This window comes from Scyliorhinus canicula, chromosome 10, assembly GCF_902713615.1.
Source record: "Scyliorhinus canicula chromosome 10, sScyCan1.1, whole genome shotgun sequence".
NCBI lineage: Eukaryota > Metazoa > Chordata > Chondrichthyes > Carcharhiniformes > Scyliorhinidae > Scyliorhinus > Scyliorhinus canicula.
This window is the reverse complement of record NC_052155.1, coordinates 137,459,962-137,476,972: the sequence shown is the minus strand read 5'-3', so window position 1 is coordinate 137,476,972 and position 17,011 is coordinate 137,459,962. Positions and strand designations below refer to the sequence as shown.

The 17,011-nt window shown below is 41.4% G+C and overlaps 1 protein-coding gene across 1 annotated transcript in view; it reads right to left on the bottom strand.

Moving 5' to 3' along the window:
- The window catches only part of LOC119972147 (zinc transporter 8-like), an 89,947-nt gene that overhangs the window by 21,176 nt on the left and 51,760 nt on the right, over window positions 1-17,011 (bottom strand). The window contains exons 4-5 of the mRNA XM_038808476.1: window positions 15,425-15,578; window positions 3,728-3,914 (exon numbers count right to left, since the gene is read on the bottom strand). Of these exons, the coding sequence (XP_038664404.1) occupies window positions 3,728-3,914; window positions 15,425-15,578 (341 nt within the window). The remainder of the gene's footprint in view (window positions 1-3,727; window positions 3,915-15,424; window positions 15,579-17,011) is intronic.

Sequence of the window (17,011 nt, the reverse complement as noted above, 5' to 3'; positions counted from 1 at the left end):
GTAGAATCCTGTTTGGCTGGCGGTCAGCAGCACCACCCAGAGCTGCAGACTGGCTGTCCGACCTCTCGGAATCTCTCCAAATGGAGAAAATCAAATTCACCATCCGAGGGTCAGAATTCGGCTTCCACAGAACGTGGGAGCCATTCACGCAATTGTTCCGGGACCTGTTTGTGGCCAACGAACAAGAGGAAGAATAGTCGGGTGGCCAAGAATCAGGGGAAAATGGACGGGAATCGGGGAAAGGTAGCCGGGTTTGGGGGGCTATTGGTTCGTTATGGGGGTTTGTTCTCATGGTTTTATGCTTATTTCTTTTTCTTGTTAATTTATTGTTTTTGTATTGGAGGGGAGGGGTTACTCTTTTTCTCTGTTGTGATAAAATTTGTTGTTAAAAACTTGAATAAAAATGATTCCAAGAAAAAAAAGGGAAGGACAAAGCCGCAAGCGACAGTCTGATGGCAAGCTAAGGCCCAAAACCAAATTGTAAATAAATACCTATAAACATGTGCCTCGGCCATATTGGGGAATGTAAAATATGTATGCCGGTTAAAGGGGGTGGCCACAGTTGTTATTATGAAGATGCTTGCCTGTAAATATACGTGTTAATTTTTGCGTGTTTTTTTTCTAATAATTTGTAATTTGTTGGATATAAAATATGAAAATGCAATAAAAAACATTTCCAAAAATGTTGTGAGGACCAGTAACCAGTATCAAGCTTCCTTACCTGGAGTAGAGATGTCCCAAGTCTCACTGAGTGGTGTGATTATGGTAGATTTTTGCCCATGCCCTGGTTGTTAAAGGAGAACACCCCTGCTTCCTCCCGCTTCCTGGTGCAAATCCAGCACCTTCCCTGAAGCTTTTCTAGTTTAAGAACAGAAAAAATATCCTAACTTGCACACTTTGCACAACTTTCCAGCACTTTTGACAGACCACCCACCATGTTCTTGGTTGCACTGAGCCACCAGGGTTTACAAAGTCTTCTGAAGCCCAGACAATTCCTTCAAAATGGCTTTTTCAGCAGTCCTTACAATGTTGCCCCCGATGTCCGTCGCTGTGACATGTCGACTCTCGCCTCATTCCTTTCCCGAGCTGCTGAAAATAGTCAACTTTGGAAATGAGGTTGGGAATTCCAAATCCAGCTCCTGCTTGATTATTCTTTGCCTATCTGATGCAAATCAACCCCACGTTGGGATTTCAAAATATGGTCATGGGTGTACCTACATGTCAGGGACTGCAGGGGTTAAGGTAGCAGGCTTGCCATCAACTCAAGTGAAATTAGGGATAGGCAATAGACCCTGGTCCTGCCAGGATGGTCACATACCATGAAGGAATAAAAATAAAATTAATTGATTCATTTGTTCCTTAAACAAAATTCAAGATTAATCAAGATTAAATCTGTATACACAGGCCAGATGCAGCATAAGGAAAGCATTACAAGGGAATAGGAGGTTCTGGACATTACAGGGTTCAAGCAAATAGTTGCACTGCTATTAATCTAACAGAAACTCAGAGAAGCACACATTATACATATATACTGTCGAGGCTGATTTTCCAACTACATGCTGATGGTGGGGAATCTTGCTTGCCAGTGTATGGCAGAAAATTCTGATCACATAGTCTGGAAATTATGCCGTCCGGAAACCTGTGGGACATTGCACAGAAGTGGAGGTGAGGAATGAAACTAATGTTGAGATATTTAATATATATTTGGCATGTCTATGAATGAAAGCCATTTGCTTTCTACCGTCAATGATCTCAGGAGCAGGGAAACTACCGTGCTCTGCGGTACATTTTAACAATTCCATCCAAAGGCATCACAAAAAAAATTTTTACCAAATAATTTACCTGGAACTTCTTCAAAAAATTACCACAAGAATGAACTGTTTTTAATGTCCATATATCTGTTTCAATGTGAGAAACAACACTGGCCTACTAGCTGGTTTGAGGTTTCCTTGTTAGTAGGAGATCTGGTAGAAATAATACAGATGTTGCCACATGCTTCATGGTGAGCTGTAATCTGTCATTCACAACTGCACAAAAGTGGATAATATGTTCCCTACATAGCTGCACAATCTTGCAGGAGTCTAGGTAACGGTTGGTGAAAATTAAGTTCAAATAGCATTCTTCTTTTAAGTGCAGATTCCTTGAAGTCTGGATCCCAGTACTCTGGAGTTGAGGAAGGTGGTGAGCTGGCCCGCTGACCATCTGCTCTGTACATCACTTAAATGCTCTTGTTGGAAGTAACTGTACTGGTGCTTGCTGTGGGTGAAATGCATGACAAAAAAGTGCTAGATGCCACTGGAATCTATGCCCTGCTCTTCGGAAACGCTTAGGAAAACTAGTGGAAAACATTAGAATGACGGATGAGAAACGTCTGCTCAAACATAACTCATACAGTAATTAGTGATAATCAAGAACTCAAATAATTTTTATTCAGCTGTGGAACTGGGCGGCGGTCGCCAGGCTGACAATTTCTTGCTACAAAAAGCATGCTGGTAGCCTGCCAATCTCCCACCTCTGCACTATTTTTATGGAGCTAGATCACCACTTTGCATATGTCAACTGCTATTTTCTAGTCAGTATGTGAGCTGCCTTGAGGCCAAAACATGACCGAGGGATGAGGCAATCTCATTGTGACATGATGATCACAATCTCATTGTGGCATGGTGATGTGGGGGTGGGAGGAGTGTGTATGTGTCCCCAGCGATGACAATTGCTCCATCCAGCTAGGAAATACATCCCTCTCTATATTCATCGGACCATTGTTGTGGCCATTGGCCATCCAATGGATTGACGGCCTCCAATTGATGATCTAGCAGCTGTAGGCTCTTTTCTTTTAAAAATTTGTAAACGCATTACAAGGGTGTCTTGTCTTTAGAGCCCTCTATTTCTCTTACCTACACCAGCAATTCTAAGCTGTGACAATGGGCTGTCAATCTGAGAGTGTTGGAGGGCATCATGTCGGTCTTCAGGCTCAGGACCTGCCATCTTTAACTGGACAGGGCTCCCGGAGGCAGCCACTTAATTAGTCGTCTCTTTAGAAATCACTCTCTGTGTCCTGGCACTGGCACATGTGAGCTCCTGACCTGCCTTTCTTCCCGATCAGGTAGAATTTAAACATGGCTTATTCAAAATGACTGGCCAACCTAAATTTTCATACCCTCTCCTATGTGACCAGCTGCATACTGCTAGATATTATCTTTTGAAGCAAGGAGAGGGATAGTTTGAAATACTGGGATTTAGAAAAGTGTACAGAAAGACAGCCAACCTTCATTCTATAATGGAGCTTGTCTGTGAGTCAATGTTGGCTGGTTGTATTGTAAACCTAAAAGCGAATCACTACGGTTGCTGAAAATCTCAAATAAAACAGAAAGTGCTGGTAACGCAACTCTGAATAAGTCATCCTTGACTCAAAACCTTCACTTTGTTTCTCTCACCAAAGGTGCTGCCAGGGCTGCTGAAAAACCAGCACCTTGCTTTTAATTGTGTTGGAAACTTGCTTTTTAAATAGGATGCAACATTTCGAGATTGAAGCAACAGAAATACAGTGTTATCTCCTTATGAAAGTGTAGCTGGAAAGAGTTAATTTTTTGGTAGTCTCAGTCAAGGTGTACCAGGGCAGCATACGTAATTTGCCCATGCACTTGATACAGTAAAAGAACAAAATAAGTTGGAACTTGAACTGTTTGTTGATCCATAATTATTAACAAATTCTAATATGGTAACTGACCTTGAAGAAAATTATAAGGGCACTAATTAGCACACTAAGGCTTTGTAAGAAATCTCCCACAACATGGATGAAAGCGGCTCTAATGCTGGCATTTGGCTGATGGCTGTGAACGGCTTCTGCTGAATGTTCAATATAGGTTGCACTGTGGTTGTGACTATGACCACCCTGATGAAGTGTCAGTCCCATTCTGGAAAAGATAAGATAAGATTAGATGATTTTTGCTTTTAGGGTTCATTAGGAAGCTATAAGTAAATAGTTGTTAAATTAAATATTTATATGCATTAAATATACCATTTGAGTTTTCATATATGTCTCATCATAAAAATTGTAATAGTGGTCAGGGTTCACTTCTGCACAGTTTATTAAATAAAAATAAATGTCTTTTTTCTTTTATTTGGTTCAATGGTAGAACTCTTAACTCTGAATTTGAAACTGGTGAGTTCACCTTGCACTTTACTGGTATCATAGAATCCCTGCAGTACAGAAAGAGGCCATTCGGCCCCATGGAGTCTGCATCGTCCCTCCGCCCTATAATCTCACGAAGGGACAATTTGGCATGCCTAATCCACCTAACCTGCACCGTGTCGCGTCTTTTCGTCCGACGTCACTTCGTCCAACGACACTTCGTCCACGTCTTTTGGTCCAACGTCTTTTTGTCCGCCCGTCTTTTGGTCCAACGTCACTTCATCCAATTATCCAATTACAAATTAACTCCGTATGAAACCATTTAATTGATAAAATGCAAGTACAATACAGCAAGTGAATTTAATTGCTAAAATGCAAGTAATTGATAAAATGCAAGTTGAAAAATGCAGTTAAAAAATCTAAAAATGCAGTTAAAAAATCTAAAAGTTTAATAATTGCTTAAAATTCCCGAAATTACTTAAAATTGATGTTAATTGTAAATTCCTGAAATTACTTAAAATTGATGTAAATTGTAAGCAACATTCCTCAAGAAATCAATTTTTGTTGTAGAATCATATTCAACGACCTTCCGTTTACTCTTCGTTGACACAATGAACTGTGCCATTTCGGGATGGGCGAATTAAGAAAGAGAACGATAATATCTATCCTTTAACGAGGCTCGTTAAAGGAAAGAGAACAATAATAACTATCCTTTAAAGAGGCTCGTTAAAGGAAAGAGACCGGTAATAAAAATCCTTTATTGCATATTATACCTTGCTATGTGCATTAGAGAAGATTTCTATTTACAAAAAGTTAATGTGGGGAGTGGAGTGGAGTGCTACTAAGCAAGTTACAAAAAGTCAAGTTACAAAAAGTCTTTTACAAAAAAAATCATCCGACAAAAAAATGTAACAAGTCACAAAAAGTCTTTGACGAAAAAAAATCATCGGACAAAAAGACGTTGGACCAAAAGACATGCGGACAAAAAGACGTGCGGACAAAAAGACGTGGACGAAGTGTCGTTGGACGAAATGACGTCGGACGAAAAGACATAGCACCAACCTGCACATCTTTGGACTGTGGGAGAAAACCGGAGCACCCAGAGGAAGCCCACGCAGACACGAGGAGAAAGTGAAAACTTCACACAGTCCCCCAAGGTGGTACTCGAACCCAGGTCCCTGGTGCTGTGAGGCAGCAGTGCTAGCCACTGTGCCACCATGCCACCCCTACTGAGACTCACTGCTACTTTTGTCCAATGTTTCCTACATTGCAATTGCCACAATAGTCACTTTAAACTGCACTCCATCATGCAAACCAGCCTCCAATCCATTGACTCTGTCTACAATTCCCCTTGCTTCGGAAAGGCAACCAGCATAATTAAGGACCCCACGTACCCTGGACATACTCTCTTCCGTCAGGAAAAAGATACAAAAGTTTGAGGTCACATACCAACCGACTCGAGAAGTTTCATCCCTACTGCCATGAGACCTACCTCGTATTAAGTTGGTCTTTTCTCTACACCCCAGCTATGACTGTAACGTTACATTCTGCAGTCTCACCTTCTTTCCCTATGTACGATATGCATTGTCTGTATAGCATGCAAGAAACAATACTTTTCACTGTATACTAATACATGTGACAATAATAAATCAAAAAATATTTCATTGACTTTAGGGAATCCTAAGGCTGTGAAAGATGCTTTATAAAGCAATTTTTAAAAATGTTTTATTGATACACGTATATAGGACTGAAACAGAATGGTGAATGTCAACACAGTCAGAATATATTATGCCCTGTACATTTAGAAATAAACAAGAATATTAGGGTTATGCATTTTTGGTTGCTTTGCAATAATACTGTAGAAGTCAGGTTTATAATAGTTAAGAATCAAGCAGAATACAGAAAGCGCAGAAGAGAACGAAAAATAAAATAAGAGGGCAAAGAGAATGCATGAGTAAAGGTGAGAAGGTAACATAACAGGAAATATTGAAGTATTTTAGAAACATATACAACTACAGTCAAAGAGTGTGGGCTAATTAGTGGCCAAAAAGGAATGATACTTAAGAGGCATATGGCATGCTCAGGTACTAAATTAATATATTGCTTCTGGCTTCACAAAATGAGGATTCTAACAATGTCACAGTAAAGGAGGATGTGGTAGAGAAATTGGAGAGGATCAAAATAGGTAAAGAAGAGGTAATTAATATGTTGTCAGAGCTCAAAATTGAAAGGTCACCAGTATAGAAGGGATGTACCCTTGTTTGTTGAAGGAAGGGTGAAAATATCAGAGACTTTGACCACAACCTTTTAATCCTCATTGGATATGGGAGTGATGCCAAAGAACTGAAAACTCAAAAATGTGATGACTCTATTCAAAAAAATGGGAGGAGGATAAATCTAGTAACTATAGGCCAATTGGCCCAACGTCAGTGGTGGAAGAATCGCTTACGATCATAATCCTGAAAAAAAATAATTGTTACTTGGAAGAAATGACAGCCATACAAGTGTATTAAAGGTACATTGTGTCTCACATACTTGAATTTTTCAATTCAATAGCAGAAAAGGTTGGTGAAGATACGACAGCTGATGTCGCATACAAGGACTTTCAAAAGGCATTTGATAAAGTGATATAAAAGACTTATTAGCAAAATCAAAACACAAAAATTAATGGGGCAATGGTAGCTTCATACAAAACTGGCTGACTGACAGAAAGCAGAGGGTTGTGATGGGGTTTTTTTGAGGCAGGATAAAAATAATGCCTCCCAGGTGTTATTAGGGCCATCACTCTTTTTGAAGATAAACTACTTATGTGGATTTGGGTATAGCAGACATAAATTTCAAAGACTGCATATCACACAAAGCATGGAAATGTAGTATACAGAACATAGTAGATGTCAAAAGGACATAAGACAGACTGGTGAAAAGGGCTAATACGTGGCAAATAAGATTTAATGCAAAGAAGTGTGAAGTGCTACATTTTGGAAGGATGAATCATGGATAATGTAAACTCAATGGTATAATTTTAAAATAAGTACAAGAACAGGCAGCCCCATGGCTTCACATACACAAATGTTTTATGGTGGTAAGACAAGTTGATAAAGCTTTCACAAAAGCTTACAGGCTTGTTGGTTTTATAGACAGAGACATACCGGTGACATTTTTGGCGACATTTGCATGTTTCACACCCCTCGGCCCGTCATTGGGGGAATTGACTTTGACTTCAATGTAAAGTAAAATTGGTTGGGTAGTATATTAGGCAGTTGATCCTTTAATGACAATTGGACCGGGGCTTATGGCACAAATGTGGTTCTTTACCAACTATTGGGTGAGTTGTTACTGCTTCATTTAAATCTCCACACTGCCTGGTTAAAGAACATTGGAACATTACAAAATGGAACTGGCATAGGCCATTTGGCTGTTCAAGCCTGCTCTTGTCATTCATTCATTGTTGATGTTTCACCTCAATTCTACCTTGCTACACTACCTCCCTTAATGCACACACATTCATCAACCGCTGCATCTAGGACTTTCTGGGGCAAAGAATTACAAAGATCTCTTCATCTCAGCCCTAAATAGCCGACGTTATAAGCCGAGGCTGTGACCCCATGTTCTGAATTCCCCAGTCATGGGGAATCCCTCTGGGAGGTTCCAGGTAAGGGTTTAGCCACAATTGCCCAGAACCACTAACTTCCCATGGACAATTGGTTCACTGACTGTGCGGAGTCTGCACATTCTTCGCGTGGGTTTCCTCCTGGTGCTTCGGTTTCCTCCCACAAGTCCTGAAAGACATGCTGTTCGTACTTTGGACTTTCTGAATTCTCCCTCTGTGTACCCAGAATGTGGCGACTAGGGGTTTTTCACAATAACTTCAATGCAGTGTTAATGTAAGCCTACTTGTGACAATAAAAGATTATTATTACAATTGTGCCGAGCTGTGAACCATCCAACAAAGCATTTATATCAAGAAATAAAAGCACTTCAACTTGCGCGTAACAATCTTAAACACCCAAGTGGATCTGGGACCCTAATCACCACCCATCCCGGATATTCTCAATCCACACCATGGGATTTTCTCCACGCCGCAAGGAACTCGCCACACTCCCTCCCATCCCACTCCCCCAAAGTCAATGCAGTTAAAAAAAGGGGTGTGGAATCCCAGAATTCCCTGGAGTTGCGCAGTGCTGTGGTCTGCAACGTCTCTTTCGCTACAGGCCCCAAACAGCTCCAGATTTGTTGTTCCTCGTGTCTTAATAAAGCTCGTAGTCTCAAATGTGGAGAAGATGCTTTATTGTGAGTTTGTTCTCTCTTCAGAGCTTAACTTACGGCTACCTCCAATGCTGCCTGCCTGTGTGTCTGTGTCCTGCTACGAGTTCTGCCTTCAATGAAGTGTGTCATCACTTCCTGTCCCTGTGTATATATAGCTCTCCCGTGCTCCCTCTAGTGCTTGCTCAGTTGTATTGAATCTACTCAGATCTACGATCACCACATCCCCCCTTTTTTCTTTACATATTTTCTGTACATCGTTAAAGAAAATTGTACAAAACAGTTACTAATGATGTGTATCTATACAAGTGATGGTGCTATTGCATATTTTACAAAGCCAATTTATATTTATGAGTCCACTCTTAATAAAAACATTTATGAGTCCATACTTGATGAATTTGCTCACTGAGTTTTTTCTTTTGTTGTTGTTGACGTGGTGAATGTTGTCGGTGTTCTTGTTATTTTAAATAACCAATGCGTCATCCCGAGGTGTTTGCAAGGTCGAACCACTGATGTTGACTGACATGGACCTTTTTCCGTGCTTGTGGTATCGATTTATTATTCCATCTGCCTTGAAAGCTGGTATGCTTGCTTGTTCTGGAGCAGATGTGAGTTTGTGCGATTCGTTTTCATCCCATGGCATGTTTGTAGTCTTGTCATTGTTTTGCAGTGTAATGTGGCATTGTCCTTCATGTGCAGAGTTGTACCATTTTGTACAAGTCGTTGTTTCATTGCTGTTGTTTCTGTCTTTCCTGTCTTTGCTTTCGTTGCCGTTCTTGTTGCTGTTTTTGTCGTTTCTGTCTTTGTTGTTGTCGCTATCTTTGTTATGCTTCTTGTTGGTTTTGTTGTTCTTCTTGTAGTTTTGTAGTTTTTCTTCTTGTAGTTTTGTCGTTGTGCTTGTAGTTTTTGTTGGTGCTGTTGTTCTTGTTTCTGCGGTGCTTCTTGCGATTTTTGTTGTTCTTGTCGCGCTTCATGTTGCTTTTGTTCTTGCTGTTGTTGTTCTCGTTTCTGCTGTGCTTCTTTTGGCTTTTGTTTTTCTTGTTATGCTCAATGAGTATCCCGTGTGGATAATTTGAGTCATTGAACGTTTCGTCTCGAGAATGGTGAGAATGATCTGATGTTGCATCAATGCTGGTGACATCAGTCATTTGTGGAGGATTTGATTCCTCGTCTTTGCTTTCTTGGTGTTCCTCTTCTGGAGTCAAATTCTTCACGATTTCAATTGACGTGGTCTCTCTGGACTCTCGGCGCTCCTCTTCCGGAGTCAAAATCTGCATGGTTTCTTTTGGCGTGGTCTCACTGGACTCTTGGGTGGCCCTACTCTGTGCTTCTGTACAGACAAGCTGAGAACTGTCAGTCTCGCTGTGATCCTGTACCTCCTGTATGTCGAGTGTGATCACCTTGTCACTGTTTTCGCATGTAGTGGGTAGATGTACATTGTCTTCTTCTTGATTATTTGAGCTTGGTAGACTGTCATAGACTGCTTGCAGTTGCTCAGATACGGCGGGTTGACCTTCATGGTCTTGTTCATGCATTGTGTTCGCCAGGGAGTGTTTGCTTGCTTCCCTTTTGGAGTCTTTCATCACTCTCACTGTGGAGTCTGTCATCGCTCTCTCTGTGGAGTCTTTCTGTGCTCTCTGTGTGGCGTCGTCTTCGTCTTGGGTATTGCTGTCATCCAATGTATCGACGATCTGCCATGGCACCATGGTGTTGGATTCATCTACCACGAGTAGATTCGTGTTGAGCTTTGCGACCGTGTCGCTGATGCTGTGATCAGCATATCCGAATAACCCAGCCATGTCTGAGTAGTAATCTTCGAAAACCAAATCATCTTGGTTGGATTCATCTACCACAAGTAGATTTGTGTTGAACTTTGCGACAGTGTCGCTGATGCTGTGATCAGCATATCCGAATAACTCAGCCATGTCTGAGTAGTAATCTTCGAAAAACAAATCATCTTTTTTTTTTTTGATTTCTTTTTGTTCTCTTCACTTTGGGTGGTGCAGACTGCTTTTTCCAGGGTGTTGTGCGAGTTGTTTTCAACTGCTGGTTTAAGTTCAAGCGTTTTTCTGTGTTCTGAGGCAAGAAAATTTGGTTTTACCGCTTTAAGTATTTTGTTTTCAAATTTCGGGCATTTCCCTTTTAAGTAGGCGTGGTCCAGATGCTTAGACGTCATGACGCTTGTGACGTCATGCGTAGGAATCAATTGCGCATGCGCAAATCGGCCTTCCTTTACTGTGCGGTTTTGTGTCCAATGCGCATGCGCAAGATCCGCGACCAAAACGTTTTGAGATTGCGCATGCGCGGCTTGCGCATAACGATCAAACGGGTGATTGTAACTGCGCATGCGCGGCTTCCGTTTCCTGCGCATGCGCAGACGCAGCTTGTAGTTCTTTGTGCCCCAGAGACTGTAAAATGTGGTCGGACGCTATTTTATCGCGGATTTCAGCGTTTTTTCTTTCTGAAAGTTGTAAGTTACCTTTTCCTTTCGATCTGGATTGGATTTCAGCGTTTTGGCTTTGTGAAAAATTCAAGTTATTTCTTCTTTTTGATCTGTACTTTTCACTCGCGATTTCTTGTTCTTTTAGTGATTGTTTAAGTTTTGCATCACTCAGTCTCTGTGCAGCTTGGCCTCTGAGCATACCATGCTGTTCAAATTCCTTACAGTACTCTTCAAATTTGTTTAGTATTGTTTGTAAGCTGTTGCTGTCTTCATCTTTTGAGTATTTAAATCCATTATATACTTTTCTAGCTTCATGTCCTGCGATGAGCATTGCTATTTTAATTTTGTCTGAGGCTGCTGCGACATCATTAGCTATGATATAAAAATCGAACATTTGTTTAAACATTTTCCAGACATTTCTTACATTGCCAGTCGTGTCCAGCTGAGGTGGGTATCCAAGCCACATCCTCAAATCAGCGATGTCTTCCCAAGTCCAATGTCCAGTAGGAGATTTCCATGCCATTTTGTTCTTTCTGTGTCTGCAGCTGAGTTGTCCTGTAGTAAGCGTCTGAAGCCACTCCTGGTACCACGTGTTGTTCCTCGTGTCTTAATAAAGCTCGTAGTCTCAAATGTGGAGAAGATGCTTTATTGTGAATTTGTTCTCTCTTCAGAGCTTAACTTACGGCTACCTCCAATGCTGCCTGCCTGTGTGTCTGTGTCCTGCTACGAGTTCTGCCTCCCGTGAAGTGTGTCGTCACTTCCTGTCCCTGTGTATATATAGCTCGCCTGTGCTCCCTCTAGTGCTTGCTCAGTTGTATTGCATCTACTCAGATCTACGATCACCACACCAGCCAGCGGAAGTTTGAACAAAGCTTTCCAAAGCAGGTCAGTGCGCTTTAAACTCTTGTAATTCCAGCAGGCCACAGCTTTCTGCAAATAGTAGGAAGTTATGGCTCCTCATGTTTCAATGTGATCATCCCTCATTCTTCTAAATTCCAGGGAGTATATAGGCCTAGTCGCCTCATTCTTGCCTCATAAAATAATTCTCTTATCCTAAGAGCCAGTTTAGAGAAGCTACATTGTGTTCCCTCCAGGGCAAGTTTGTACTTTTTTGGTTAGAGATGAGAACTGCACATTGCGTCAGTGTGGCCTCATCAATTCCCTGGATAATTAGAGTAAGATTTAATAATATCACTTATTATCACAAGTAGGCTTCAATGAAGTTACTGTAAAAAGCCCCTAGTCGCCACATTCCGGCACCTGTTCAGAGAGCCAGTATGGGCTTTTTACTTTTATATGTATTGTTATGTTATTTACTTTTATATGCAATCCCTTCGGAACAAAGGTAGCATGCCATTTGCCTTCCTAGTTGCCTACGTGTTAAATTTGTGATTTACATAAAAAGGCAAACAAGGTCTCTCTGAAATGCAAACATTTCACACCATTCAAAAAATGTTTTTTATTTTTACTACCAAAGTGGATAGTTTAAAACTTTGCCACATTATATTTCAGATACTCTGTTCTTGCCCACACCTCCAACTTTTCACTATTCCTCTGCAATATCTTTGTTCACCATTACTTTTCCCTCTAACTTTATATCATTAGCCAATTTGGAAATGTTACAATCTCTTCATCTAAGTCATTAATGTAGCTTGTAAATAGCCATTGTCCAAGTACTGATCCTTGCAGTACTCTGCTAGCTACCGCTAGCAAAATTCCTTGAGTCCTAATTTTGTGTAATAACTCCTTAACAAAGGCTTTTGGAAATTCCTTATACACAACATTCACTTGTTCCCCCTTATTCATCATACTAGCTACATCTTCAATGACACATTTGTTAAACACAATTTCCATATCATAAATCCATATTGGCTAATCTTAATTACATTGTGATTTTCTTAGTGTCCTGATAATAGATTCTATCAAATTGCCCCCTACTGATGTTAGATAGATTCTTGATTAACAAGCGAGTCAGGGGGGTAGGAAGGAAAATGGAGTAGAGACCACAATCAGATCAGTCTTGATGTTATTAAGAGGGGCTGAACTGTCTCCTCCTAACTCATATGTTCATATGTTAAAGACTATTAAAAAGGAATTGTCATCATGACAAAGTGCTGAGCAGATTTTTAATTGTAAACCAAATGCAAGGGAACATTGGGATGGCCTTAATACCACCTCAGTAAAATGTTTGCTAACTGTGAACCAGTCCTCCTGAGGCCTTGGTACATGCCTAAAACATCTGCAGTCAAACAAGCCGAGATGATTAACCAACTTTAGTGGCCCAGCACTATCATTGGAACAATGTTGCCACTTATTTTCCTTCTAAGCTTCAGCCTTTCCTTACGCTTGGGTATACGGATTCATGAGGCTCCTGCTAGTGAGTGCCACTGAAGCATTCCACAGATATAGACTGCTCACCCCATCCATGCAAAGGATGACTTTCCCCCAATTTGGGGTAGAGTTTTGGTTTCTAAGCATGGTCAGAATTAGGGATTTCTGTGTCACGCTTTCTCCAGCAGAAAGACCCTATTAAAAATTTAAACTTTTCCTTTATAGAACATAGAACATAGAACATAGAACAGTACAGCACAGAACAGGCCCTTCAGCCCTCAATGTTGTGCCGAGCCATGATCACCCTACTCAAACCCACGTATCCACCCTATACCCGTAACCCAACAACCCCCCCCCCTTAACCTTACTTTTATTAGGACACTACGGGCAATTTAGCATGGCCAATCCACCTAACCCGCACATCTTTGGACTGTGGGAGGAAACCGGAGCACCCGGAGGAAACCCACGCACACACGGGGAGGACGTGCAGACTCCGCACAGACAGTGACCCAGCCGGGAATTGAACCTGGGACCCTGGAGCTGTGAAGCATTTATGCTAACCACCATGCTACCCTGCTGCCCCATCTCAAGCATGTATACATCAATTTTCCTCACAACATTTGGTTGTGATTTCGGGACAGCAAGAGATCTTTTTCAGACTTGGAGCCCACAGATTTAATAATGTATGTGACAGAACATTTCCAGATACCCAGGCAGCTTTCTCACCATGGATGTCTCCTTACTTCGAAAATAAGTTTGTTTACTAGACCTTTTTCTTGCAAATGGGCAGCTGGACTCCCATTCCTGCAGTTTTGAGTTAGGAAATTTATTTTACCAGATGAGAAGCAAACGATAAAGCTGCTGGACATAAAACTGTTGAGAGTATGCCAGAAAAAGGGGGGCTTTGCAGGCTGTCTCTGCAACCTTTCTCCTCATGGTTCACTCCCCATCTCGTCTAATAAAAACAAAGTTTTTTTGTATCTTTGCACACAATACTCTGCCGTTGGGGAATAGTGGAAGCGTTGTAAGGATTATCAGGCTGAGAATCACAAGTGCTCCTTCCATGGCCAACAAATCCTGCAGTGGAACTTGAATTCAAAGCTTCTGGCTCAGAGGTAGGACGCTACCATCTGAGCCACCAGACCTCCTCAAGTCCAAAATGCCTGCTAGGAGTTGGGAGATCAGCATTTGGAGGCTCGTTATCTCAAATATCTCATATTGGCTGATAATATTAGTGTAAACTGGGATGTAATATTATTTAATCCCAGATTGTGGTCTTGATCCTAATTACAGTTCACAATAGTAGTCGGGTCATGAACTAATAAAATTCACCCAATGGAGACAAGAAAAAGTGGCAAGCAGGCATAAAATTTGAGTTCGTGATTGTCCTTTTGGAATGCATTACATTGCTTAGAAAGCCATGATGCAATTTTCGATTTTGCACTCCGAGTGAGGAGCCTTGCCTGGAAATCAGGGCCTCATTGCAGATGCTCGTCTGGTGATCCAAATTTCTGACTAGTACTCCCAGTGAGAAAGATTCTATACTAGAAGTGCAACGTTAGAACATTATCCATATGGCATTTTCATAAAGTTTCAAAACATTTATTCTTTCCTGATCTTGCAAATTCATTCCCGTAACAGCCTCCCCGAACAGGCGCCGGAATGTGGCGACGAGGGGCTTTTCACAGTAACTTCATTTGAAGCCTACTCGTGACAATAAGCGATTTTCATTTCATTGCCATTTTCTACTCTTGTTCCTTCCTTCCCTGAAGGCATCACCATAAATAACAGCACTCAAATGGCCATTCTTCAAATGATCCTAATCAGTGGAGGCTCCAATCACATAATCAGAGGAGGCTCCAATCACATAATCAGAGGAGCCATCATAGAAAGATTAATCCTGCAATACATTTTCAGGTTGCTATTTGACATTGTAAATGTCACTAGAAATTCTTCACAAACATGAGTGATATTGGTATAAGTGACAAAATAAATAATTGACACATTTGCACATTCCATTCCACTGAATAGAGATCAAGTCCAGGAACTGTGGATAATCTAATTCAAGGATGTTAAAATTTACTATGCTGTCCCCATTGCTGCCTTGATTAAGATTAGCCATCAGTGGAGGGGTGGGGAAATGGAAGGGCATTTACAAACACACTTAAAATAAAAAATTATGTAAGGACTATTCCATTAAAAAGAAGTTGGATATGTAAGGGAGCAGCAAAATAAATTACAGAAAGATAACTTACATTAAGTTTGCTACCACTGCACAGGTAGATGTTATAAGCATGACCATTCCATCAATTTCATAATCAGTATTGATCAATCTTTCACAAGCAAGGTAGACCAACACTCCTGTTACGAGCCAAATTGTGACCACTGAGAACAGTGCACCTAGAATTTCTAGTAAAAATAAAATAGGACAAGAATCTAAACATCAGTTGGCAAGCAACATCTTGCATTTAGACAGTATGTTTAACATAGTAAAATGTCACAAGGCCATAAGAGAGTTATCAAAAAAATTTGATGCTGAATCACATAAGGAGATATTAGGCCGGATGACCTAAAGGTTGATCAGAAGTAGGTTTCAAGGAGTATCCTAAAGGGGTTGGGAGAGGTACAGATGTTCAGGGAGGGAATTCCAGAGCTCAAGTCTTTTACAGTTGAAGCTATAACCACCAATAGTGGAACAGTTAAAATCAGGGATGCTTCAGGAGTCAGAATTGGTGGAGTGCAGATAACTTGGAGAGATCTAGAGCTGGAGGTTACAGAGATAGTGAGGAATAGGCCATGGAGGATTTGAAAACAAGGAAGAAAACTTGAACCAATGCTTTTTAGTGTGCTTGTGAAAGTGTGAAGTCAAAGTGCTTGTTCCCTGGGAAAGAGGTGTCATCTGAACTGTCATCTCAATCAACAGATGAACAGCTCAAGACCTAATTAAGGGAAGGAATAACTAAAAATTAAAGAATGAAAACTGAAAATGCAGATCTTCACACTTCATGCCAAACAAAATCAATGGCCAGAGATCAGTGATGCAGTGATTTGTATTGGCTAGACACACATAGGTTCATAAAAGATGACCAGGTGGATTGGCTACGCAAATTGTCCCTTCGTATGTCTGTGTCTGAGTGCGGCTGTGTTTAACGTGCTTTAAGCCCCTGGTGTGCTTTAAGCCCCTGGTGACAGACTAGCAATTGGTTCCAGGAATAATTATCTCCAGAAACAGGCGAAGGTCTGACCTATGCATCGTCAGGGTTCGGAAAGGTTGAGAGAGAGAGAGAGAGAGAGAGCGCCTGTAAATCAGGCAGCTAATTCAGTACTAGCTTCTATCCACGTAAAATTACACAGTGAAGGAGGCCATTTTGGAAGGGTCCTCCCTGTTTATTCCCTTATCTTCCTTTTCTTTTATTTTTGTCGATACAAGTTTGATCCATGGATGATTATTGGACATATTCAAGGCACTTTTCAACAAAAATATAAATTTACAGACTATCAAAAGAACATCAGAAGAACAAACAACCACAATCCACCAGCGCCGCTGACACTGACACCCAGCCACGTCTGCCTTCCCCATTTTAACCCGGTCCCCACTCCCACTCTCTCTCCTCTCCTCTCCTCTCCTCTCCCCCCGCCCCCCCCCCCGTTCCGCCTCCAGGTGAACTCTTCTACAGACTCCCGCAGAGCGAACTTGATCCTCTCCACCCTCAAGAATTCTGCCAGGTCACTCACCCACCCATACCCCTGCCTTTGTCAGCTCTGTGTCCCGCCAACAGAGCAAAATCCAGGGGAGCACAGTGGCGCAGTGGTTGGCATTGCTGCCTCACGGCGCCAAGGTC